Source organism: Convolutriloba macropyga, chromosome 4 (genome assembly GCF_964194025.1).
Source record: "Convolutriloba macropyga chromosome 4, txConMacr16.3, whole genome shotgun sequence".
Classification (NCBI taxonomy): Eukaryota; Metazoa; Xenacoelomorpha; order Acoela; family Convolutidae; genus Convolutriloba; species Convolutriloba macropyga.
This window is the reverse complement of record NC_134471.1, coordinates 32,588,068-32,614,066: the sequence shown is the minus strand read 5'-3', so window position 1 is coordinate 32,614,066 and position 25,999 is coordinate 32,588,068. Positions and strand designations below refer to the sequence as shown.

The 25,999-nt window shown below is 37.5% G+C and overlaps 1 protein-coding gene across 1 annotated transcript in view; it reads left to right on the top strand.

The window, feature by feature from the left end:
* LOC142338395 (uncharacterized) overlaps nt 1-25,999 on the top strand; it is a 239,615-nt gene that overhangs the window by 134,524 nt on the left and 79,092 nt on the right. Inside the window, exons 11-13 of the mRNA XM_075388151.1 lie at nt 8,033-8,194; nt 18,866-18,950; nt 22,097-22,285. Coding sequence (XP_075244266.1) covers nt 8,033-8,194; nt 18,866-18,950; nt 22,097-22,285 — 436 coding nt within the window. The remainder of the gene's footprint in view (nt 1-8,032; nt 8,195-18,865; nt 18,951-22,096; nt 22,286-25,999) is intronic.

The following is a 25,999-nucleotide window of genomic DNA, read 5'->3' as shown; positions in this document are numbered from 1 at the left end:
CTCGAAGAGGAGTATTGGAGAAGTCCTTTTCTTAAATCAATTTCATTGGAGTGAGTTTTGAAGCGAGAAATGAAACACGTGAAAAAATTAGGTGTGATTTTGTTGCCGAACAAAATGAAGTGTTGAGCGAAAAGAGAGTGGTTCTTTGTTCATATCGCTGTTTTCTAGAGAGTGAGAAATTGAGGTGTGAAAAAAATTCTGTAAGCGAGCAAAAATTTTTGTTCACGTGCGACATTTTAAAGCAGTTCACTTTCAATTTTTTTGGTTAAGAGGTTTGGTTATCATTTTTTCCTAATTTTAGGCTGGTTTTGGTAGTGGTTTGAAGGCTTCTGCAAATTTATATGAAATTTTTACGATTTTTATAATAGCCGCACAGCGATAGCTGGGGCTATTATTGGCCTTCTCTTGGTTTTTTTTAATTTTTACGATATTTGTTATCGCAATTTTTGTTACGACCATATGACGTCACAACCATTTCAAATCTGCTTTTTGTTCATTCGTCCATGCAATTACAACTGAAGTGCGTGTGTGACGTCTTTTTTCGCCCTAAGTGGAGCGAGTTTTTTTGTTCATTCACGTGATTAAGTTTCTGGTCACACTTGAATTACCTTATTCTCAAAAATGACCTCCTCACTTTCGAATTGAGTTTTTAATTTACTTTAATTCAAAGAGATAAGGTCAAGTGAATGTGTGTCACTCTAAATGAAGGTTATTTGAGAGCAGCTAATAAAGGCAGCAAAAAATTATACAGATTCTTAATCAAAATATAATCTCTCAGCCTTATATGAAAAGAATATATTCTTTCGGTCTTCCTTTTTTTACTGTTTTTTTTGAGACCGCAGATCTCGATGCTATTGCGGCTTTTTTCTGGCAATCTGCCAGCTTTGTTTACTATTGTTTTGTTCTGCTGTCTCAAATGGGCCTTAAAAAATCCATAATATTTGGGCAATTTTTAGTTTACAAGTGATTACATTTTTGTGGATATGAAGCCTTTTTTGTTGAGAAAAATGACGAAAAATGGCGAATATTTGAACTAGTTTTCTTAATTTTTGCATTTTTTCCTTTTCTGTTCTTTAGACAAGTTTCTTAGCCTATCTTTATGACTTGCCTATTGTTTTGTGAGTATCTGGATAAAATATTGACTGAAAAGAATTTTTTTTGGTTTAATTTGCTTTTGTAATATTAAAAAAAATTATTAAATTTTTCCAGTTTTTTAGTCAATGTTGTTTATAAAAGCTCAATTTTTCATGATTCAAGCTGCTTTTTGTTCATTCGTCCATGCAATTTCAACTGGAGTGTGTGCTTAACGTCATTTTTCGCTTTTAGTGGAGCGAGTTTTTTTGTTCATTTGCGTCATTAAATTTTTGGTCACACTGGACTTACTTCACTCACAAAAAAGAATTCCTCACATTGAAATTGACTTTTGTTTACTTAATTCAAAGAGATAATGTAAAATGAGTGTGTGTCACTCTAAATGAAGGTTATTAGAGAGCAGCTAATAGGGGCAGCAAAAACTTATACAGATTTTTAATCAAAAATTAACATATCAGCCTTCAATGAAAAGACGAATTTGTTTGGTCTGTTTTTTACTGTTTTTTGAGACTACAGATTTACGAAGATTCTATTGACGCTGTTTTCTGGCAATCGGCCAGCTATGTCAAGAACTGACTGGAGAATGTAAGATGCCTATGGTGCTTCAGTTTTACAGAATTTGGTTGCTCCCAATGGTATGCTGGACCACATCAGGAATCAATTGAACATTTTAACGAGTTTAATACTTTCAGAAAATTTTAAAATACTAATATAAGCATTATTTGCTCTCTGTAAGCAATGATAACTTTTGAAATAACAATTGAACAGCGTGTTGGCTTAGTTTCTTTAGTTAACAGCATAGAAAATTATACTTTGGTTTGAGAACTTTTATAAAGAAGACAACCGCAGAGATTGTCAGTTTTTGCGGTTATCAAAGTTCATGGCTGGCGTTAATCATGATATCTTATCAGGGTTACAATATAGAAAATTTGTTCTGTTTTCAAATAAAAACTTCGATTAGCAAAACTTTTTTTTACTGAAAACAAATTAATTTCTTTTGAAAATAGCTAATCCCATTTTTTGAGATGATCTGATGAAAGTCACTTGCTAAGCTTATCCCAGCAGATCGCAAAGATACCAGCTAGGTCACCCAGGAGACCGCAAATACACCAGTTAAGGGACAGGGGAGATTGCGGAAACGCCTGCTAAATGAGCCGGGAGATCCTAAATACACATCTTATATGACCAGGGAGATCGTGACAATACGTGCTATTTGACTCGGGAGATCGTGAATACACTTGTTAAGTGAGCCTGGAGATCGTGAATACACTTGTTAAGTGAGCCTTGAGATCGTGAATAAACCTTCTAAGTGACCCGGGATGCAGCATGAACACCTGGTAAGTGTCCCGGGAGTTCGTGAACACGCCTGCTAAGAGACCCGAGAGATCCGGTCTACATATGTTAAGTGACCTTGGAGATCGCAAGTACACCTTCTAAATGACCTGATGATAGTTAGAACACATGTTAAGTGAACCGGGAGACCATGAATACACCTGCTATGTGACACGACAGTCAGCGAGAATACCTGTTAAGTGACCCTGGGGATCGTGAGTACACCTGCTAAGTGATCCACGAGGCCGTGAGAACAACCGATAAGTGGCCCGAGAGTTCTTGAACACGCCTGCTAATTGACAGGGGAGATCGGGAATATATCTGTTAAGTGATCGGGATGATCGAGAATACACATGTAAAATGACCCTGTGGATACTCAATAGACTTCCTAATTGACACGGGAAATCGAGAATACAATTGTTACGTGACCCTGGAGACCGTGATTACGCCTTCTAAGTGACCCGGAAGATCAAAGGAACGCTTGATAAGTGAACCGAAAGATCGTGAATACACCTGTTAATTGACCAGGGAGATGGTGAACACACCTGTTAAGTAACCCGGGAGATCGTAAACATACCTGCTATGTGATTCTGAAGACACTGAGAACAACTGAAAAATGGCCCAGAAGTTGGTGAACTTATCTGCTAAGTGAAAATGGGGACCGCGAATACACCTTCTAAGTGACCCGAAGATCGCAAGAACACTTGTCAAGTGACACTGGATATCATGAATGCACCTGCTAAGTGAACCTGGAGATCGTAAATACATCTTCTAAGTTACCCTGGAGATCAAGTGAACAACTGTTGATCAACTAGAACATCGTGAATACACCTGCTATGCGACCCGGAGATCGTGAAAATACCTGCTAAGTTACCCGGGAGATTGTGATTACATCTGGTAAGTGACACGGCATACCGTGAACACACAAGTTAATTGATCCAGAATATAGGTCAAGAATAAAACTGTTCTGGTTTTGAGAACAAACGCTTCACGTTGCAAACCAGAGGAAACCCAAGCGCACACCGAACGCGCCACAAACGCGGCCCCAGCGTTCCGTTCCAGTGTCTAGTATCAGTATCTGTAGCAATATGCAGTCCGTTTTCTGCTGATAACTGGAAATGTGTGTTTACAAAATGCATGCTTTTTGCAAACATTTTGCATGTTCTTCTGTCCTACTAAGGCAGTTTTTTAGTTTTCGAAGATTTCATTGTACTGTTTTCACTAGTAAATTACTCTGAACAATTTGAATACTTGTTAATTGCTCTCAAACGAAGTTTGTAGCAATTATATTAGTCCTGTTGGTCTTTTTTTTTTATGCGATTTTTCGCTTGACCGATTTTTCGTCTGACGCTTTTGACTTTTCGTCCTCAAAAACGGGATAAACAGGTAGCGCCCAGCGGGCATTAAGTGCTCTTAGAGCCTTTCAGCTCTGTTTCAGCTCAAACTGTTTTGGAGACTTATACTCATACTTATGGTGTGAAGGGCGGTTCTGAGAGGTTGAGACCCCCCCCCGTTGACCCCCATCCCCACCGCGCTGTTGCCCCCCCCACTCCAGTGTTGCCCCCATCAGCCCCCAGTGCACCCCCCCCCCCCCCCCCCGTGGCTAGCTACTGACGAAGCCAACCGCTCGCCGGTCGTTTGAGAGCAATTCGCCCGACGTTAGTCGGTTATGTTTCTGTTTTTTTTCTAGACATAATGACCTACTTTTTTGATGTTAATAAGCTGTTTCAGTACTAGTCTTACAAATTATATTTGAAATATTTAAGATCAGTACTGAAATGTTCTGGATTGGCAGCCCGGATACGATTTTTTCTATTAATAGTTTTATTGGCGTTCTGTAATATCGATGAACAGTGGAGTGGTGTTTTACAAACCGAGGGTATTCATATTTTTGGACAAAATGCTTCAATGGCGTTTTAGTAGTACATTGACCCTCAGTTTTTAACCTTACAGATATGTATTTAAGAAATGCTCTCAAACTGAAGAAATATCCCTAAGGTTGGCGGCAGAGCAAATCAGCGCTGAATCTATCTAAAGAGTTTCTGTTTTTTAGGATGGTCAGTACTCTGTTCATGTCACAATTTACACTGGCCAGTCCAATTTGAGTGAAATTTACTTCATGAAGAATAATATGTTCAGCTTAACTCACGCTAACAAAGTTTAATTTATATGCGATTTGAACTTCCGCGTGGATACTTGTAACATTTAATTTGGGTAGCAAGTCGTAACCACTCAGCTAGATTGGCTTTGTTGTAATTGCCTTCAAACCAATTTAAAAATATATAGTGAGTATATTACTATAGTAATTACTAGTTATATATTGCAAAATTATGACATCAATCTGCTGAGACCTAATTTTGGGGTACACACACTGACAAATTTACACTGGCCAGTCTTGATTTTCGAATGATATTACTGCACGAAAAGTAATATGTTCAGCTTAACTTGCAGAGCAAATCAGCGCCCAATCAGACAAGAGACTTTCTGTGTTCTGGATGGCCACTACTCTGTTCATGTCCCAAATAACACCGGCTAGTCTTAATTTGTGAGTAAAATTTATTTGATGAAACAAAATGTTCAGCTTAACTGCCACAACCACTGTTTGCTTAATATGCGATTTGAACTTCCCCATTCGTACTTATTAATTTTAATTTGCGTAACAAGTCGTAACCGCTAAGCTAAACGGGCTCTCTTATAATTGCCTACGAACCGAACTATCTTATATTTAAATAGTGTGTATATTACTATAGTAATTAAATTATAAGCTACAAAAGTATAAAATTACTCTGCTCAGACTTAAATTTGGGGTAGTAGTATTTTTCAATGTTCACAGGATAAATTTATTCTGGCGAACTCTATGACCTCAATTTAAATCATAATGAAGAAATACTTCACATAAAGAAACTTAAAATATTCTGGAGATGCAATGTTTCAGAACTGAATTAAGATTTACTCTTGAATTGTGCTGGTTCAGCGCTGAAAAGCTCTGCGACTCAAGTCCCGGATAGTAGAGACCATTAATAGTGTTAAAAATTGTTTGAATAGAATTCAAGTTGCAACGGTCTTGCTGGAAAAGCAACGCTACGAATTTGGTTCTATGATGTTTCTTTGCGTCTTCTTTCGTGCACGTAAATATTGCAAAAACAGGCTGTACAATTTTTAAAAGAAACTTTTTAAATTTTTCGGAAAATATGTTAATTTTCCAATGCACTAATTTTTTCGAATAATGTTTAGGGTTTCGGTATGACTGTTTTCTCCATAGTTTGTAATATGATCATTGAAATTTTCAATATTTTTGTACGTTAACCCTATAAATTCAATTGTGCTCAACATCGTATTTGTTAACTATAGCTGCGAAGCTGTATGCTGAGCGGAGCTATATTGTGGTGCACTTGGTTTTTTACAATCCAAGAATTGGATTGTATTGGTGCTCTGTCTTTCTTTTTATTTTTGTAAGATGTTTTCACACCTTTTTCCTGACTTTGAGCTTTCAAATCGGGATAAACAGGTAAAGCTCAGCGGGCATAAAGTTGCATTAGAGGCCCTTAGCCGCGTTTAGTAGTGCATCAAAAAATTAGAGTGGTGAAGCTACTGGGAAGTCCGTAATTCAAGGTTGAAAGGTCATTTTTAGGAGTTTATGAGCTTAAAATGAGGTTTGTAAATTTAGGTTTGTAAAAGTTGATAAAAGTCGTATTGAGGTTTGCAAAAGTTGATAAAGATCTGTAAAAGAAGTTTGTAAAATTGAGGTTTGTTAAAGTTGATAAAGGTCTTTTGCAAGACGTAATTACTTTTTATGGCCATTTTAAGAGCTATATATATTGCTACTCCAAACATAAACACGGTAATTTATACTAATTTTTACATTTTTTTCAAATTTTTTGAAAATTTTTGTCAGTTTTTCAGTTGTTTCAGCGCTCTTGTGTTTAATAAAAGGTTATTGCTTAGTTTCTAGGGCTAATGGAACGGTTTTCAGCGTTTTAATGTACGTTTTTCTCTATTTGTTTTGATAAAACTTTTGACTTTTTTTGTGATTATTCAAGTTATCCAGCACCAGGGGGCAAGAAACCTCATCTAGAGTTTGTTATTGAATTACTGAAAAATTTTGTTTGGCCATGAATTGGTTTTCAACCTTAAAATATCACAATTTTACCAATTTTTTTTAAATAAAATTTGCAATTTTTTTCAAGTTTTTGAATTTTTTTGTCTTTTTTAGGTTTCTCAATCCTGAAAGGCCAAGGAATCTCCTCTAGTTTCTTATAATAGGTTACTGCAAAGTTTTTATTTCTAATGCTGAGTGTTTCAAGTTTTCATTATTAAAAATTTTAGCCATTTTCGAGTTGCATTTTTTTTCTTTAAATTTCTGAAATTTTACTAATTTTCCTCAGTGGCCAGGGAAACTCCTATAGGGTTTGCTGGTATGTTACTGCATAGTTTCTAGTGACAAAATTTTAGTATTGTAAATTCAAGCTTTTTTAAATTAAAGGTTGTTCATTAAATTTTTTGATTGTTTTATAAATTTTTCGAACTTTTTTGTCATTTTATGAGTTTAACGATTTTTACTGGCCATCGAAACTTTTTAAATGTTGCAGATGAGCTACAGGACAGTACTCAAGAGACAAAAAGTTGTTTTGAACTTTTTTCCAGTCATTTTCTTGGAAAATTTATATAAAATTTCACTCATTTTATTGAAGCATTTGTGATATTTCTCGAGTTTATCTACCTTTAGTGGCAAATTAATCACTTTTAAGGATTTTGCGTGAGTTCATGAGCACATTTAATCGTGTCATTTATGGCCTTCAGGTTAAAAACTTCAAGAGTTTTAGCAATGAATATTAATTTAGTTTGTTTGAATCTTTTAGTTTCTCAACTTTAAAGATTTTGTCTTTGCCTGGGATTGTTCAATTGATCTCCTGGTAAAGTAAATTATGTCTGTTTTTTTTTCATTCATTTCCTTGGATTGTATTTCAGGACTTGTCCTGTTATGTTTTTTTGTTTCGTCGTCTGACGTTCTTTTTTCGTTTTACGTATGTTCACACCTCAAAGCTTAAAAGTCAAATTTACTGAATGAATTCTTCCTCTCACTAACTGCTTTTGCGCGCGTGACGTCCTTTCTCTCTCTCTCTCTCTCTCTCTCTCTCTCTCTAGCAAAAGTTTTTTGCGTGATCAGATTTTGATCATAAGTGACTTACCTCACTCAATAAAATGACTTTTGCACTTTAAAATTTAAGATTATTTTGAGTTAGTTTAAGGTCAAAGTAACTCATATGTTTAATAAGGGTCCCTAATGAAAAGAGTTCTGCGCAATAAATTTTAACAACCTTTATTAATTTCTCGTTTAATTTTTTTACATAGCTTTTTGAGCGACGTCGATAACTTTTTCGACTTATATCTGTATATGTTTCTGTCTCTATTATACGGCACGCAAATCTATTCTTTCGCAGCTATTCCGGCAATCTGCCGGCTATGTTTTAATTGCTCTCAGAATATGTTTCTAGCAATTAGTTTAGTCTTGTTGGCCCTTCTATGCGATTTTTTGTATTGCCGATTTTTTTGTCGGTCCACTTTTTCGTTTGACATAAGAATGTTGATGGAAATCCTTACTTACTAGAAGCAGACGGACACGAATAGTTAAAAAAGGTGGCGCGGATGATTTACAAAGCAGACCCGACACGCATCGAACAGCTAAGGACATAATGTACAGCAGTATGCCATACGAGCCCACAACTGATAGTGATAGTAGCAGTGCACCTGCTCAGGGTCAAATTGTCAGGTCAGTATTAAGTTCATTTCCTAACATCCATTCTCCGAATATCATTGGCTGTTTCACAGTCCTTTATGATAGATTAAATGCTCTCAAACGAAGTTTGTAGCAATTATATTAGTTCCTTGTTCCCTGGTCCATTTTATGCCGCTCTTCGCTCGACCAATTTTTTGTCTGACCTTTTTGACGTTTCGTCCTCATAAGGAGGGCATTAAGTTTTCACAGAGCCTGAAGGCTCACAAGCCTTTGAGTATCTAAGTATGCGAAGCAGTTCGCGAGACATACTTTCATGATGTGAAGAGCATTTTTTATATTATGAACCAATCACTCTTCACTTCACCTCTTTCCCCAATTCACACCCCCCCCCACTTCATTTCTTCAAACCCGTAACCCGCATGCTCGACCTCTGTACCCCGCCCATTACAGAGTTTGTCCCCCTTCAACTCTCCTGTCCCCACTTCACCCCCAGACACTCACCCCTCGAAATCACTTCCACCTATTACCGCCTGGTCACCCAAACCCCCCGGGTCGAGGTGTCACCGCTAAAAATTGCTAAAAGATGTAAGATTTGCGGTGAGTTTGAGTAAAAGTGTAAGATTTGCGTTCAATGCGATGAATGCGGTGAAAAAAAACTTTTGAGCGGTGAAAAAATTTTTTTCAGCGCTTAAGCGGTGAAAGAAAATTTTTCACCGCTACAAGCAGGATGCGGTGAAAAAAAAAATTTTTCACCGCTCAGCAGAATGTGGTGAAAAAAAATTTTCACCGCTACCAGCAGAATGCGGTGAAAAAAATTTTTTCACCGCTAAAATTGCAAATCTTACAAATATTCACCGCGCTACTTTCAACGCTTATCTTAAATTCACAGGAAATATCATTGAAGTAAGTGACAGATGGTGCAGTGGATTACGAAGTTGGTGACACGCATTAGGTAGAGGTTCGAACCCTAGTACGGCAGTTTCTTTTTTGTAAGAATTCCGTTGAATGCGTTGAAAAAAAATTTTTCACCGCAAAATTCAACGCAATTCTTACAAAAAATTTTTTTCACCGCTATTCACCGCTAATCTTACATTATTTTTTGACCAAACCTCGACCCGGGTCTCACGCTCAACTCAACCCCCTCAATGAAGGTAAAGCTGGCTTTCCTAAACCACCACGAATCCAACAGTTCGCCAGGCGTCTGAGAGCAATTCGCCCGATGCTAGTAATAGCCAACCTCATCGTCTCAGTCGACTATTTTAGCGGGCCTATTTTTACAATTCGAATAATTTAAAATTCATTTGGGCGCTGTTTTTTAAAAATCTGTTCACACAATTTCATGATTTAAAAGTCAAATTGAAGTGATGATTTTGTTCATGCCGAATCGGGAAGTGTACGAAAAGCAAATGGTCTTGAGGCGTGAAATTTTTCACTCTAGTTTTAAAGTAGAATGAGAAGCGGTAAATTCGATTTGTAAATTCTAGCCAAATTAAATGCTTCTGTTAATCCACTCTTGGTGCAATTTACTGCTAGTATGTTGTTGAATCAGTGAAAACTCTTTGAATTGTAGGTCAGGACTTGTCCAGATACGTATTTTTTTACTTCGTTGGATAAATAAAAAATAGTTTTGCTTTAGCTTAGATCACAATAGTCAAAATTTCTCGTAAAAACTTTTTTTACCCCTCTAGGCTAATTGTACCTTTCTTTTAGTCTGCTCAAAGTGTTTTTTAAGAGCAGTCAGTCAGCAGAGTAGTCTAATATGAACAGAATAATCGAAAACCGATATTGAATTAGAAACGTTTTAAATCCATAAAACCCAGTTTTAAATGCCTGCTACTTGAACTTTGTTCTTTTATGTCTAAGCTAAAAGCTTAATTTTTTTTGACATTTATACTAGTCCTGTATCTTCATATTATGAAACAATAGTTTGTCTAACTACAAAATCAAACGAATTATATCTGCATTTCAATATTGTTTTTGTACAACAATCAATCTTTTCCATTTTTTTCTTTTCTTTCAATCGGAATTGGGGATGTGTAAAAAATGGTGGCTGTTTGTGGGCAATCTGCTGTGTAATTTTCATAATTTTACGCGATTTATTAAATATATTATTTATTGAATACAAGTTCATTTAAATATATTCGATTACTAGTGAAGCTCTGCTTCAACGCTTTTTTCGCTTATGTATAGCTTTTTGGATCCAAACGGAAAAAAACTTGTCGTTGTGAAAATTACAATTCTTGTGACTTTGTTAGGGCACGTGTTAATTCTTGGTTACAACTTTGTTGAGACCTTGAAAGTTCTTTTGACCTTGAACATTTCCCGGCCTCCTCGAACTCGTTCAATTGTGACATCTGTGGGCTTCCTTTGTTATTATCTTGCGAGTACAGTTGAGGGTACAAAGAGGATGATTTTGTTGAAACTGACCATTTTTTTGTGAAAATCGTCAGAAATGCTATCAATTTCATATAAACTGATTCGGTACGAATTGTCGAAGGTGTGATCAAACCAATTGAGAACCTTCGGGTGTTTCTCAAAATTTAATCGTTTTTTCTGCTCCACGATCTTCTGGTTCTTCTCGATGAAGGGGTATGAGGCGACTGACTGGTCTGATATAAACTCCAGTTTGTGTTTTCACTTGAACAACACGAACAATGTTGTCATTAACGTCGAATGTCTGTATTATACGAGCAAGCGGCCAACACATAGGGGGATTGTTGTCTTCTTTGATGATCACAATATCGTCCACTGGTGATTGTACGTTTTCTGTCCTCCATTTGTTCCGCTGTTGCAATGAAGATAAGTATTCGACACTCCATTTCTTCTGGAACTGACGAATCATTTTGCCTATGTTTCTCCAATGTCGTGAGAAGGTGTTGTCCTTTGGTGATGATGGCCCGGGTACAGCTGTGACGGGTCTTCCGATGATGAAATGTCCAGGAGTTAAAGCTAGGGGATCAATGTTGTCGGTTGATCTGTTAGAGGACGAGAATTGAGGATGGCCTAAATTTGTGTCAGGAGAGTTGCGAAAGCACTGGTTGATAACTTAGCCGATCCAACCGTTCTGTAAAGATGGCGCTTCATAGATTTAAAAGCTGCTTCCCACTATCCTCCAAAATGTGGCGTCCTGGGTGGTATTGTAAACCAATCAAAGTGATTTTGGGTCGCAAAAATGTTAATGAGATCCTTGAACTCTTCATCTCGAAGAAGTCGCCTGAATTCTAGTTCTCCTCGATATCCGATGAATGTTGTCAAATTGTCACTGTAGATTACTTGGGGAGTACCGAGTCTTCCGGGGATTCTCTTGAGGGTATCAAGGCAATCTTCTTTGGTTAGATTTTCCACTGTCTCTAAGTGTATCTTCTCTGTGGTGAAACAAACGAATATAGCTGCGTATGATTTTTGCAGTTTCTGTGAGGAATCTTTCGTATAAAACGGTTCGCAATAGTCCATCCCAGTGAAGGCAAAAGATACAACTATTCGTTCTGCTGGCTGACCTCCCATTAATGGTTGGCGTATTTTGGCGTCAAATCGTATGCAGGGCTTGCAGTTGTGAATGACTTTCTTGAAAAAGTCATCTGGGTCCACTGATGAAAAAGGTCATCTGGGGTCCACTGTGAAGGTTTCTCAAATGACTTTCTTGGATGAGTAACTCGGTTAGTGGACTTTTTGTCCACGCTATACGGGGAAAATGCAAGACGACCATCAACGCGGATGACGTTGTTGTCTTTGTCGAAGAATGCGGAGAGGCTAAGTAGATGACTGTTTTTCTTGATACGCTTGCTGGATGACTGAACTGGTAGGTTTGAAGTTGAGTCTTCCGCTGTTGTTGATCTTTTATATACCTGAATTCCGGTAGAAAGAGTTGTTGCATGATGCTGTGAAGGGCTATTCTCGCCGATCGCAGATTTGATGGGGAAAGTGGATGACAAACACCACTTTGTCTTTCTGCTGTGATGTGTTGCTTCTTTTTCTTCTTTACTCTTGATAGAAGGCTTGTTGGCGGCGATGAAAAACTTGCTGATAAATCCGACTGTAGCTTTTAAACAGATTCGTTCTGTGATTTGTGTTCCATTGATTCGTATTGTTTTTGTTGCGCTTCATTTAGACGTTGTTCATTGAAGAGTGGATGCTGTTTATTTGGGTTAAGAAAGCTGTACAATTCATGATGATTGTCTGGTGTTGAAAGAAAATTGCTGGATTGTGGAACCGAGTATGTCGATGTTGACTGGATTTCAGTGGTTGTTTGCTGAAGGCTATTCAAACATTGCGTAGATTGCTCTCCCTTTGACTCTGTGTGCTCGACAGAGAGAGGAGGCCGTGGGCACAAATCTTCTGCTTCTTGACTGCGGTGATGAATGTTTGGCTTTAGGGATTGGTCTTTTTGGCTGCTTTGAAGAAGGGGCTGTGGTTGTTGGGAATGGCTTCGATATCAGATATTCCGCAGATGAGGTGCCTCCTGGTTGTTACTGGAGAAACGCGAATCTTCGCATGGGTTTTGCTGCTGGTTGGTTACGAGCAATTTTTCTGTGAAATTGTTTACAGATTGGTCTCGGGGTTTCATCGTGTGCTGTAGATGCTGATGATCTTGTTCGTTGTCAGAAGACTTTAGTTGAAGATTCCCGTGCGGCTCTTTGTCGGAAACTGCTTTTCGTTTTAGTTTTTAATACGTATTCGAATGATCAATTGCAGGTATCGACTGACTGTGATTGTTGCTTGACCTTCTTTTTATTCTTGCTTGTAGTCGTTGAGTGAATGGTTTGATGCAAGCGAAGACTCTTACAAGTCGATTTATTGACGACTGTCTGCTGATAAGATCTAATAATCTGTTGTCTTGCTGCTGATGCTGCGTTATTAGAGATAGATGAGCTGATGAGTTTACTTCGGCTAAAGCGTCAGTTGTGGCGTTACAGAGAGGTGTATCATCCAATGAAGGCCAAAACTGCTCGTCTTGATGCAACCAATTGGGTCTTTTCCACAAAAGTTGGTGATTAAAAAGTTTGTCGGTTGAAATTCCTCGTTATGCGCAATCAGCTGGATTGTCTTCTGTTGGTACAAACTTCTAATTTTCTGAAGGAATGATGCTCTGAATCTTGGCAACTCGATTAGCAACGAAATTCTTCCATTTCCTAGGTATATCCTTAATCCAGGCGAGGGTCACTTGTGAATCGGTCCTAGCAAAGATTTTGGGGTTGGGAAAACGGCTGTCATTGATGGCTTCTTCCACTGCTGGAGAAAGTTGTGCTCCAAGAAGTGCTGCATAGAGTTCTAAACACACACATAAAGTTTTGATTGGGGCAACGCGTGTTTTGGCTGTTAGCATTTGTGTGTGCACTCGGTCGTCCATTTGCTCTCGCACGTAGACAACTGCGGCATACGCTGTTCTTGGGGCGTCACAAAACACATGAAGCTCCAAAGATGACGAAAAAGGTGCTGCAAAAAATCGTCGTTCATTTTTGATCTTTTCCAGTTCTCTGAGTTGATGTCGAAATCTTCCGTATTGTTTTAGGATGTTTAACAATAGGGTTTCATCTCAGGTCAACTTTTCTATTGAAACAATTTGCAAGAAGGATTTCAACTGAATTGTTGTTGGTGACAACCATCCGAGTGGGTCAAACAACTTTGTGACTTCCGCTAATATTTTCCTCTTTGTGTTGGGAAATTCTTTTTCCAGTCTAACTGTGAAGGTGAAATGATTTGGAACAGGGCTCCACTCTAAGCCAAAGGTTTTGACTGTGTAGTCGTCGCTGTTGATTATCATTTCGTCTGAAGTTTTGCGGAAGCTGGAAGGCAATCGCTCAATGATTGATGAAACGATTGATGTCCATTTTTGTTTCTTAAAAACAAGCTTTTTTCAGTGTTGCGATTTTTTCATCCTGAAGTTGAGCGGCGTGCTATACATCTGAGGCTCCTGCTAGCAAATCGTCCACATACATGACAATAATGATTGCAAGGCGGAGGTTGCTGTTGGTGCAACTGTCTGCTAAGGCTTTGAGAGGTCTAATTGAGTGGTACGAAGATGATGCTATTCCATAGTTTACTCTTGTCATTCTGTATGCTTTCAGTTCTGCGTCATTTGGATTTTTCCATAAAACCCTGTGAAAATCCCTGTCTTCATCGTCAAGTTGGACTTGTCGGTACATCTTGGCAATGTCGGCAGAAAGTGCTACTTGATGAAACCGAAAACGAATCAGAATTCCAAACAGATCCTTTTGAAGTTGAGGACCAACCACGAGACGGTCGTTTAAAGATACTCCGCTGGCTGACTTAGCTGAGGCATTGAATACGACTCTGAGTTTAGTTGTGCTGCTGGCGTCTTTGATGACACAATGATGTGGCAAGTAGAAACAGTTTGTTGCGGGCATATGAAATTTATTTCTGGGAACTTCTTCCATGTGTCCAAATTGAATGAATTCCTGAATGAACTGACTATATCTGTTGTATATATCTGGTTGTTTCTCCAGTTGGAAGATGAGGCTCCGTAGTTTTCTTTTAGCTTGATGGTATGAGTCACCCAGGGGTTTGGCGTCTTCTTTGAAAGGGAGTTTTGCAACAAATCATCCCTCTGAGTTGCGTCGGGTGGTACTTTTGAGTTGATCTTTGCATTTCTGTTCTTCTGATGTCCACTGTGTTGCTGTCGGAATTTTTTCAATCTCCCAGAATCACTGTAAACTGCCGGGTTCAGAACAAAAGAAAAAAGACTGATCTAGAGCACTCTTCTTTTGAATTTGGCTCTCGAGTCCAATCACGAGCCAACCAAAACAAGATAGGCGGTAGGTAATTGGCTTTTGAGGCTCCTTGATTCTGTTGTCTCCAGTCATGAACTCTTCATAGTGTCCTGCTCCAATTATCAACTCTACGGTGGATGGCTCATTGAAGTTTGGATCCGCAAGATTGAGATCCTGAAGTTTTGTCCAACTGCTTACATTTACATGACGCGAAGGCAGATTGCTGGTCAATTTTGCTGAGACAGTTGCTCTGATGCTGATGAAGTCTTCATCCTACGTCTTCAGAATCAATTTTACTCATCCTTTGCTGTTGTTGACTTCTTGAACTCCGAGCCCAAAAACTCGGCCGTCGGCTTTTTCTTTTTTCAATCCAAGGCGTTGTATTGCATCTTCCGTGATGAGGTTGCTTTCGGATCCTGAGTCTAGAATGGCTCTCATATCAGTTGTTGTTCCGTTGTTGTCAACTGAAACTTTTACTCTGGGAAGAAATACTTCCTCTTCTTCTTCATTCTGCGACTGCTGGCTTTGCTTTTGTTGACTGTTTCGATGCTTGATTGCGTGCTTCTTGGGGTGACGTGTTGCTAGTTGTAACTGTTGGTGCTGTTGAAGCTGTCCCGGAGTTGATATTGGCTTCCAAATACAAAAGACTGTTGTGCTTTCGTTTGCATTTCTTACAAGTTGAACCGTTGCACTGTTCACTTCGATGTCCAGGGCGTAGTCAGTTGAAGCAAAGTCCTTTTGTCTTTATCAACTGAGCTCGGTCCTGTACTGAAAGTGCTTTGAAACTTCGGCAATGATAAATGTTGTCGTTTTTGTCGCAAAGTTCACACGTTGTAGTCACTGATGTGGCTACATGTGAATGAAATCTTCGAAGTTGTGGGCTGCTTGTGGCCTTCTTATCGATAGCTGATGCTGACTGCTGTGTGGCTGCTTCAAAGGCACGTGTTTTTTCTTCCACAAAATTTTTTCGTATAGAGAGCGTTGGGGATTTCTTCCTGGTGATTAAAGTTCCCAACATTTTCTCCTTTCGGCGGGCAATTTCTCTGCCCTGAGGTACACGAAAAAGATGTCCTCATCGTCCGAGGTTGCTGAGCTTTCCGAGGTTGCTGAGCGCTAATTTGTGTTCTTTGACTGTCTCTATGAGATCTCTAAGTGCCTTTGGGTTTTCAATTGTTTTCGGCTTCTGTGAAACTATTGCATGAACATGGGCTCGTAAAATCAGATGTTTGTTGTTGTATATAATCCTCAGGATGTCGCATGCTGTGCTGAAGTTTGCGTCTCCTTTCACTGATGTTTTTAGGTACTGCAACTTTTGACTGTCGGTTGTCTGACTGTCGTTTGTCACTGCTGCATTGAACTGGTCAAAGCAAGACGTCCAAACCTTGTAGTCTCCACAAAAAGTTGGCAATTCCAATTTCGGCAGCTTCACGTTGGTGATGGACGGTCCAGTTGCTACTCGTGGTGTTGAAGTTCTGGCTGGGGTTCTTTTGTACATGACAAAACGCTTGATTAGATCTCGAAGTGCCTTTGGGTTTTCAATTTTTACCGGTTTCTGTGAAACTATTGCATGAACATCGGCTCGTAAAATCAGACGTTTGTTGTTGTATATAATCCTCAGGATGTCGCATGCTGTGCTGAAGTTTGCGTCTCCTTTCACTGATGTTTTTACGGTTCTTTTTTGGGGTTCTGGGGTTCTTTTGCACATGACAAAACGCTTGATTAGGTCAAGCTGTTGTCCTATCTTGTCGTCGTAATCTTCTGATTTTTCGATTTCTTCTGAAATTTCTGATTCATGTCTGACAGGTACCACTTTTTTTGTCAACAATGTCGAGAGTTATTCCAGTCGTACGAGCTCCTCTTCACTGACATTTTTTCCAGGTCTATCCGTAACTGTTTTGGCTTCGTTGTTTAATCTGGTTGCAACGGTGCGGTGGGCTGTTTTTGACTTTTCCAATCTCTCGAGGTTTTCTGTCATTGTTGAAGACTTTTGTTTTGTGCTTTGTCGTTTGTTTGTGGTTTTGGTGACTAATTGGTTGTTTTTTCTTTGCTTGTTGCCTTTGCTCTGTTGGTCTTTGCTGTGTCTTTGTCTTTGCGGTGTTGGTCTTTGCTTCTGCTGTGTCGTTCTTTGGTTTGGGTGTCCTTGATTGCGGATGATTGTTGCTAGATGTAAAAAGAGAAAAACCCAAAAAATCCCCACTATCTGTCCCCCCAACCGATAAGACAACCGAACAACACACAAAATACGTAACATTTATTCTTAGAACCGCAGAGGGGACGGTTAATGCTATCTAGTTTGACGGTTTGGCCGTCCCTTGTTTTCAAAATGACTCAAAAAACAATTGGCATATATTTGTTCCCCCACTAGATAACTCTTCTTCCGCCAGCCAGTCAGTAGATTTAAGTGTATAAACTTAAATGAACTGAGGGGGAATGGTTATCTAGAGGTTGTCCGCTTTTTTTGATGGTTAGCTTATTTTTGATACCCCAACTTAGCCTATCTTTGTCTTATGTACCTCCCCCGATTGAGAATCTGATGTCTAATGTGAGCTGCTCCTAACCCGCGTGCCTTTGCTCACTCTAATTCTAAGGTATATCATATGATTTTGTTCGGCGGACCAGAAATGAATACAAGTTCATTTCAATAAATTCGATTACTAATGAAGCTCTGCTTCAACGCTTTTTTCCTTATGTATAGCTTTTTGAATCCAAACGGAAACAAACTTGTCTTTGTGAAAGTTACAATTCTTGTGGCTTTGTTAGGGCACGTGGTAATTCTTGGTTACAATTTTGCTAAGACGTTGAAAGTTCTTTTGACCTTGAACAATTATTAAGAATCTTTTATAAACGTTTGCAGCTCCTTTGAGTTCTTTTCCTCTAGTACTCTAGTATTAGGATCAATATCTGAATAAGTAAATTTCGATTTGAGCCGACTTTCTTTCAATATCTCAGACTATCATCCGTGTGCTTTTTCTCAGATAGAACATATAATACAATTGGCCCCCTTCTCAGAAATCTAACCATGAAATTTATAGTAATTTTCCCTTCCTGGATGGCGTTGTACATGGTTTGCATAGTTTCTAAATAGTCGCATTAGGGGTGCTGATAGGTTACACAGAACTTTTTTCCTTTTCCCTTTTGAACAATTTGTTTTCGTTAACAATTTGTTGAATAAATTGAACAATTTTGAAAAATTTGTTAACGTGTGAACAAATATATTCCGTTTTTTGCCTTATTAATGGTCTTCATGCCCGCGTCGTGTTCGGATGTTAATTCTTCAAGATATTTCACGAGTCTTTCACAAGATGCTACCAGATTAACATCCGGTTTTTATGAACCTTGCAATATCAGAATCCAAATTTTGCAATGATTAACATCCAAAAATCGACCGAATAAGCCATAAAATATTCATTTTGCGTATTTTTGTTGAAAACGATCTCTCAAAACAACAATAACTCAGACAATTTCTTAGCAAAATGAGACGCGTCATTGAGAGTCGATAAGAGCAGAGCAAAAATTTCGAAACTTGATACTAATGGTGCAAGAGAACCATCGCCATGCAAGATCTTGTATGACTAACACTCTTTTGCAAGAATCTCATATGTCGGATCCCTTTTAATTTTCGAAAACAATCAGACTCATGGAAGCCCGCAAAGTTCTTTTCATTGACTTGTAAAAAAACACTAATAAAAAATGATTTTTGAAGCAAAAGGGGGAAAAATTGTAACAGCTTATTTGGACATTTTTCTGCTCGAAATTTATGCTTGAGTCGGCCCTTCTCGACCTTTTTCTTCGGATCGAGCCTACTTGATAATCAAGTAATCTCCCTTGGTAATTTGACAAGATCATTGACTCTTCGACATGAGCGTAGATGAAACGTGAAAAGGTGGAAAATGAATTAACAAGAGATACAGATATCAGAAAAATAGAAATTTGATCTTAATATATGATTGTTTACTGATTCATTTTCGTTTAGCAGGGTTAATGCAGAATATGAGAGGGGGAGTCTTTTCTCAATGGCGTCAAAGAAAGATCTCAATGCTAGCATCCGAGGTATCCCTAATGTGAGTTCCCTCAATGAAATACCCAAACAGATCTCTACTATCGGAATATCCTAAAATATAATTTCTCCTCTCACAAATACTACCTATGAGTTATTTATAGGTTTGTCTGAAGCTTGAAACTGATAAATTTTTCTTTTAAACTATGTTCCAGAGATACTACAGGAGATTCCAAATACTAAAACTTGAGTAAAGAAACCATCAACACCCGGGCCGAAGTGTCAGCGCTACAAAACGCAAAAATGTGAACGATTGGCGGTGAATGCGTTGAATATATGTAAGATCTACGCTTGATCGTAGATCTTACAAAAATTCAACGCATTCGCCGCCAATCTCACATAATTCTCGTTGATCTTACATAATTTTGGGGTGAATTCAGCATAATACTTACATAACTTTGCGTTGATTATGGCGTAGATCATACATAATTTTCCGTCGAAATTAGCGTATATCTTACATAAATTCAACAGCTTCACCGCCAATATTATATAAATTTGCATTTTTATGTGTAGATCTTACATAATTCTGTGTTGATTTTAGCGTAGATCTTAAATAATTTTTGTTGAATCTAGCGTTTATGTTACATAATTTTGTGTTGAATTCAGCGTCCGTCTTACACAATTTTAGGGGATAGTTGTGTACGTGAAGGAGGGGTAGTTTGGTAAGTTGGGGGCTGGTGATTTTTTTGGTACGTTCCGGGGGGGGAGTGGGGATTAGTGATAGGTAACATATTTTAGAGTCTCAAAATTCAAACCGAAAACGAGTCTTGCAATCAAGATTTCAAGTAATTAAACTCGAAAATTGTCTCCAGAACCCAAAACTTTTGCTAAATTCAACTAATAAGTACTGAATAGTTGTGAGAACTACGTTTAGAAACGCAAAATTAGTTAAAATAAACGCATACAAGCCGCAAATTTTTTTTAAATCTACGCTTAAAAACACAAAATCAAAACAGATCGGGTTTTTTGTATGATCTACGCCAAATTCAAGGCAAATTTTGCAAGACCTTGGCAAAATTCGAAGCAAAATTATTTAAGGTCGATGCCAAAAACCGCAAAATTATTTAAGATTGGATTTGAATGCGTTGAAGTTATGTAAGATCTGCATCAAATTCGACGAAAAACTGCGTGAGATCTACACTGAATTCAAGGCAAAACTATGTAAGGTCAATGCTACATTCAACACAAAATAATATAAAATTAACGCTTAGTTCCTCGAGGGTGTTGGGTTTAGAGATAAGTAGACGGGAGAGGGGGCTCGTTAGGCATTTGGGAAGGAAGGTTTGGGGGTGTTTGGGTAGTTTTTTTATTTGGGGGGGGGGGTGAGAATGCTTTAGTGTTTAGTGTTAGGATACCGATATTAGAGTTCTAAAATTTAAATAGGAAACTTGTTTAAACTCAGGTTTTCATATAATGAAACTCAGAAAAATCTATAGAAACCCAAAAACTTTGCTAAAAGAAATTAATAGCTACTGAATAATTGTATGAACTACTCTTAGAAATGCCAAAAAAACTAAAGTATAGGCTTAGAAACCACAAAAAAGTAAGATCTGGGCATAGAAACGCTAAAATTATGTGAAACGTGATGTTAAAGTCCGAAAAGTAAAAAATGCCTTTCTGAAGAGTCCCAACTAAATTCTGTGACACAGTGGTAGAAGAGGCGATTATTGAGCAGGAAGTCAGCGGTTTGAGTCCCATACCTAGAATTCTTTGCGTTGAGTATATGTAGAATCATCGCTAAATTCAGCGCAAAATTCTTCAAGATCTACGCTAAATTCGAGGCAAAATATGTAAGACCAAAGCTAAATTGAAGGCAAAATATGTAAGCTCGATGCTAAAGTCAACGCATTCAGCGCAAAATTGCGTAAGGAAGTGTCAGTGAATTTTCCGACTTGTCAACGCTAGTTACCGATTATCTTACATATTTTTAGCAAATTTCCCTGTCCCGGGCAATCTGCTGTTTGAATTTTTCTTTGAGTTTTGAGGGTAAAATGATGGTTTCAATCAGATTAACATCAAATTATTTAAGCCGTGAAGTAAAAAGACCAAAAAATGTTGGTTGGTTGAATTGGGTATGAGAAGACTGTGTTCGGCCGATCAGTACGAGCGTCTACCGGCAACAAAAAGACTAGTCACAAAAAATGTAGTTGGTCTCCTCTCGTCTTTTGACGGCCAATGTGAAAAGCACTTAATTACGTGTAAGTGTTATCCACGCGGCAATTAAATAGTTTAAAATGGATAATACTTCCAAAGAAATGAGATTAGTGATTGCGTTCGGCGGTAAGGCAACTTCAAAAAGTTTCAAAACCTTTTTGAAGTTAAATGAAATTGGACAAGTAAGATCAATCCACAAATTGTTGTGGGAAATAATAAATTAAGTAGCTGGAAGTAGCATTGGAAGTAGCATGAAATACCAGATTTTGCTTTCTTTTACACATATTTAAGTACAATGATTGAAATGTTTTCCACATTGCAATCGTTATGCCACTCTTACTTTTTCCATACTCTTCGTTTCCTGAACTGATGGCAGTTATGACTTTGATTACTAAAATGATGGCTAATACTGCAATTTATCTGCCGCACAAACTATTTTCCTTGTTTGTTATCGTCTTTCAAGTTTCGATGTTAATTGTGGATCTTTTCTTACAGTCCTTGAAAGCGTATTTTGTGCTACCAAACTAAGTGAAATATTTTTGCAGAATGGGCTTCAGCAAAATGTATTTTCACTTTTCGATTTTACAATAAAGGTGGCAAAAACTGACTGAGATTTCCATTTAGTGCACCGCTCACCGTCATGGTAGTTTGTAAGTACTTTTCACACACGTACAATGTATTAGGATAGGAAAAGTGAAAAGTGGTAACAAATGTGAGTGAATTTACTCGCAAAATTTAGTATCGGTCGACACTCGTAATGGATGTTAAATATGAAGACCGCGGGTAACCCTATGGAAAGATTTTGGATAGAAAATATCATTAAGGTCGAGAAACAACCCCCCTCCAACCCGACTTTAGAAATATTTTCATAAATTGAACTCTCAATTAATATGCGAACAAAATAAGGCGGTCTATCAAACTGAGGTTTTAAGATATATTTTCAAAAAGATTTCACCAGTCTTCACTCTGAAGTCCACCAGTTTTCACCCTGTTCAGAGCGATGGAATGGTCAATATCAACCCAAGCAATGTCAAAGCCGTTCATGAAGCCTCTTCTTACGAATCGTCCGATTCCTTGCTGGTGGATTCTGATTGGTCGGAAGACCGCCATTTTAGGGACCCGATTAGTGTGATAGCTCAAGCTATCCCGCCAGAATTCTTCCTCAGAGCCCACAAGCTACGGGAGGTTGTATGCAATTTATATAATTTAAAAAATTGTATGAGTTGACCTGTATTTTGGGATCTTTTCCATTAAATCCCCGCAGCTGAGTTCAAAGCTAATCAAAATTTGCAACTAATTTCAAGTTTTTGTTCAATAATAACAGGTTTCCTGGTTCAGGCGCCAGACAGAAGTGATCCCTGATCAAACCATTCCAGAATAAACTAATTTCTGATCAGCCATGCCAGACCGAAGTAAACTCTCATGTCTTTTTCGCAACCCTGACCGAGACCAATTCCATATTGGTCCAGATTGGTTAAAGGCACTCAAATATCACTCCTGATCAGAATGTCGTGTGCTCGAAATAGCCTACGATAAGACTCAAGTGCGCTCGAAATAGTGTGATCAGAGAAATGATTTTATTTACGATGAAATGTCTATTATTTTGATCTAATATATTCATTTCATGAATACTGTTGTTTGCAGTAATTTAATCAACAAAGGAAAGATCATTTCTAAAATTATTACCAATGCAATTAAAACCCAACTGTTCAGAGGAAAACATATTTAGTATACCATCATTGTATAGTTCTTATTCTAGAGATGAACTTGGATAACTTTGCATAGGAAATATAATGATCTAAAGGAAATCAAAATTTTCTCCTAAAGAGACTGGCATGTGCTAGCAATTGGACCTGATTTGTTTTGATAAGAGACATCAGACCCTAGACGAGTCTTTGGTCTGAATGCTGCTTTATTGTTGCCGCTTTGCAGAACCATCATCTCTCAGAAGAAAAAACAACGACAAATAGAAAAAAAAGTGCGCTCGAAATGGTTTCTGATCAGACCCATTTAACGTCAAATTTTTTTGTGATCCGACTAAAGTGCGTTTGAATACGCCTCCAATCAGGCCAACCCAGGTATAAATGACTTCTTATCAGACAAAAATGAAGCCATTGTCCGGACTTTTTTGAGCTGGAACCAATTCCCAAAACCTGTAATAGTGGTCTGGAAACACACAGTGTGCGTTCAACTTGATTCTGAACAGAGGCCATTTTCGTCTGGCACCTCGGCCTTGGTAGCTAATAACTGAAAAATACCTCTTCTTGAGGCAGATTTTTTAAGTTTTAGAGAAATTTTGATTAGTTTGAAAAAAAATTGCAAACAATTGGACGCAGTCTTGACCCTATTTAGAGCCGGATCTTTACCTGATCGTACCCAAAAGCATCAAAGTGTACTTTTGAAATTTTGTGAATATCAATTTACATACTTGGTAAATTTAGTAACGAAAATTTTTGTACTTGCTGAATTAAGCAAGCTGTTAAAGTTAGTGCTAATACGAAAATTGGATATGTAATTAAACACAATCAAAAAATGTACAAAGCCGGAAATTTTCCCATTTTTGAGATCAGTAAATTTTAGCACCAAAGATCGTGAGGTACAATACTGCGGAATTGACAATCAGCAGAATACCAAAGAAACAGCCTACTAGCCAGTTGAATACGTGAATTGATAATTTCTTATTTTTTGTAAAAACTCATATTGTAACTCTAAATACTCCTATATTAAAAAGGCGAAATAATAAAAAAAAGATTCAACTGGAAATCCTTGTTTAAATTCTAAGTTATATAAGAATTTAAAAAAATATATACTCCATCTAGCCAACAAGCAGCATTAAAAGAGATGTGAAATCGAGATGATTACTTTGATGGCATATTAAAGGAAAAAACAGAATCAAACACCAAAAGAATGTTGAAAGCAAAAATAGTTGTATCTAAAAACCAAAAATAGCTAGGACAAAAACTTAAACCAAACGTAGCGCCTAAAACACGGGGCAAGAAGAAAGAGACCCACTAAGCATTTTCACCCAACATAACCCCCAACTACTCTATACAGGAAATTATAGAAACAATTATCGTATGCCCCTCGACCTTATGCTTACAGAGAGTTTTGACCCAGAGGCAATACTCCTACGCCAAATTATATTATAATAAGGAGCCCCAAACTCGAAATTTTTGAAATGAAATGTTTAATGCTCCACCATTTTCTCAGCCCATAAAGGTAAGCCAATTTACAAAAATTCAACCAAAAATATACCTGTTATCTGCTCACACAGTGATTGGTCTATGATAGCGCAATCTAAATACATGACTGATATGGTATTCAAAAAAAGAGCTCATTTACGCAGGTTCACTTCAGTACTAATAAAAAACTAATAGAGCCATCCATAAAAAAAACAAAATCAGATTTATAAAAAGCCGCCAAACTCAGTTAATAATCATAACAAATGTAATTATGGCCCTAGTCCCTAGTATAGAAAAAAAGTATAGGAAAATTTAATAAAGAAAATAAAGAAAAGCGTAAAAAGCGTAAAATTCATTGTAAAAAAGCAAATAATCAATGCAACTCCAAACTCAAGTGTCGCAGCCTAACCTAAAGCTAGCAAAAGTTGTTCAGCAACTTTCCAACATTGTCCCACTGTTCGGTAGAACAATTAACTACGTTGAAGTCAAAATTGATGAACAGTTGAATAGACGCGCACTAGTTTACAAATGCGATAAGTCGTGAAGTTTACAAAGAAACTATTAACAACAATAGTTAATTATTAGAAATAGAAACAACTGATCTTGATAAAAATAATATAGCAAATAGAAACATTATAAAAAGAAATAAAACAATTAAAGTAACAAGTGAATAGGGCACAACAAATTTCATTGAAAAATTCCTTGTCTTATTGTCACATCTACTTTATTTTTAGTTAAACCGTTCTTTGTTCAATATAAATTAAGTTTCCCTGAGGAAACATAGCAAATAAATAAAATCAAGCACAGCGTTTTAGAATGTTAATTAAACGGAAAAAAATGGAGTTTACTCCCAGAAAAGGCAATTATTACAACCAAACCAGCAAGCAATCTTGGATTTCAAGCTTCCAGAAGTACTTGAATCTTTCTTCGACAATTTGTGGAATGTTAATTCGTATGAAAAAAACACACTGACGTAATGATAACGTTGTCCTCAATTAAGGTTGCTGAAATTAAATTTATAAGTATCTATGTCCTGAAGATCACTGAACATTCAGTCACAATTTTTAAAATTGAAGAAGTTGCCAAGTTTTCATTTCAAACAACTGATCAAGATGAAATGTTATTAGAAGTCGATACTCAACTGAAAAATGTAGCACAGTTGAGTGAAAATTAACTTACAGAAATAAATCAGTCAATTTAATTCACAAAAAAAACCAAATTAAAAAACATTGGTCAACACAGAAACAGAAAGTTGTCAACAGGTTTATTTTGAGAATGAGAGGAACCAATTACCACTGAAATGTTGACATGCAAATCAGCTTTATTGACTAACTTTATTCTTATGTATATTCAAATTATCCCTCTCTCTCTCTCTCCCTAATTATCCTTGTCTTTAATCGAAAATCTAGCCCTACATATCCTCTTCATGTAGCTATACCATAAAGTAGCATTTGTATGACGCATGAATCTAAATAGAACAGATGAACTGCAAAATCCCGCAATTTCCGTGCTATATATTACAAACAAACGAGGAAAACACGCAAAACTATCTCACCAAAAGACATGGGAACTCTGAAACGCAACTCATTACGAAGAACCTCAACCCATTGGTCTCAACATCAACACTAAACAAGATCTTTTCAAAACAGATGACAAAAAGGGCCAACAAGCTCCGAGGCCCACAGGAAAGTACACTTCGTGTTCTTGGATATCGCTA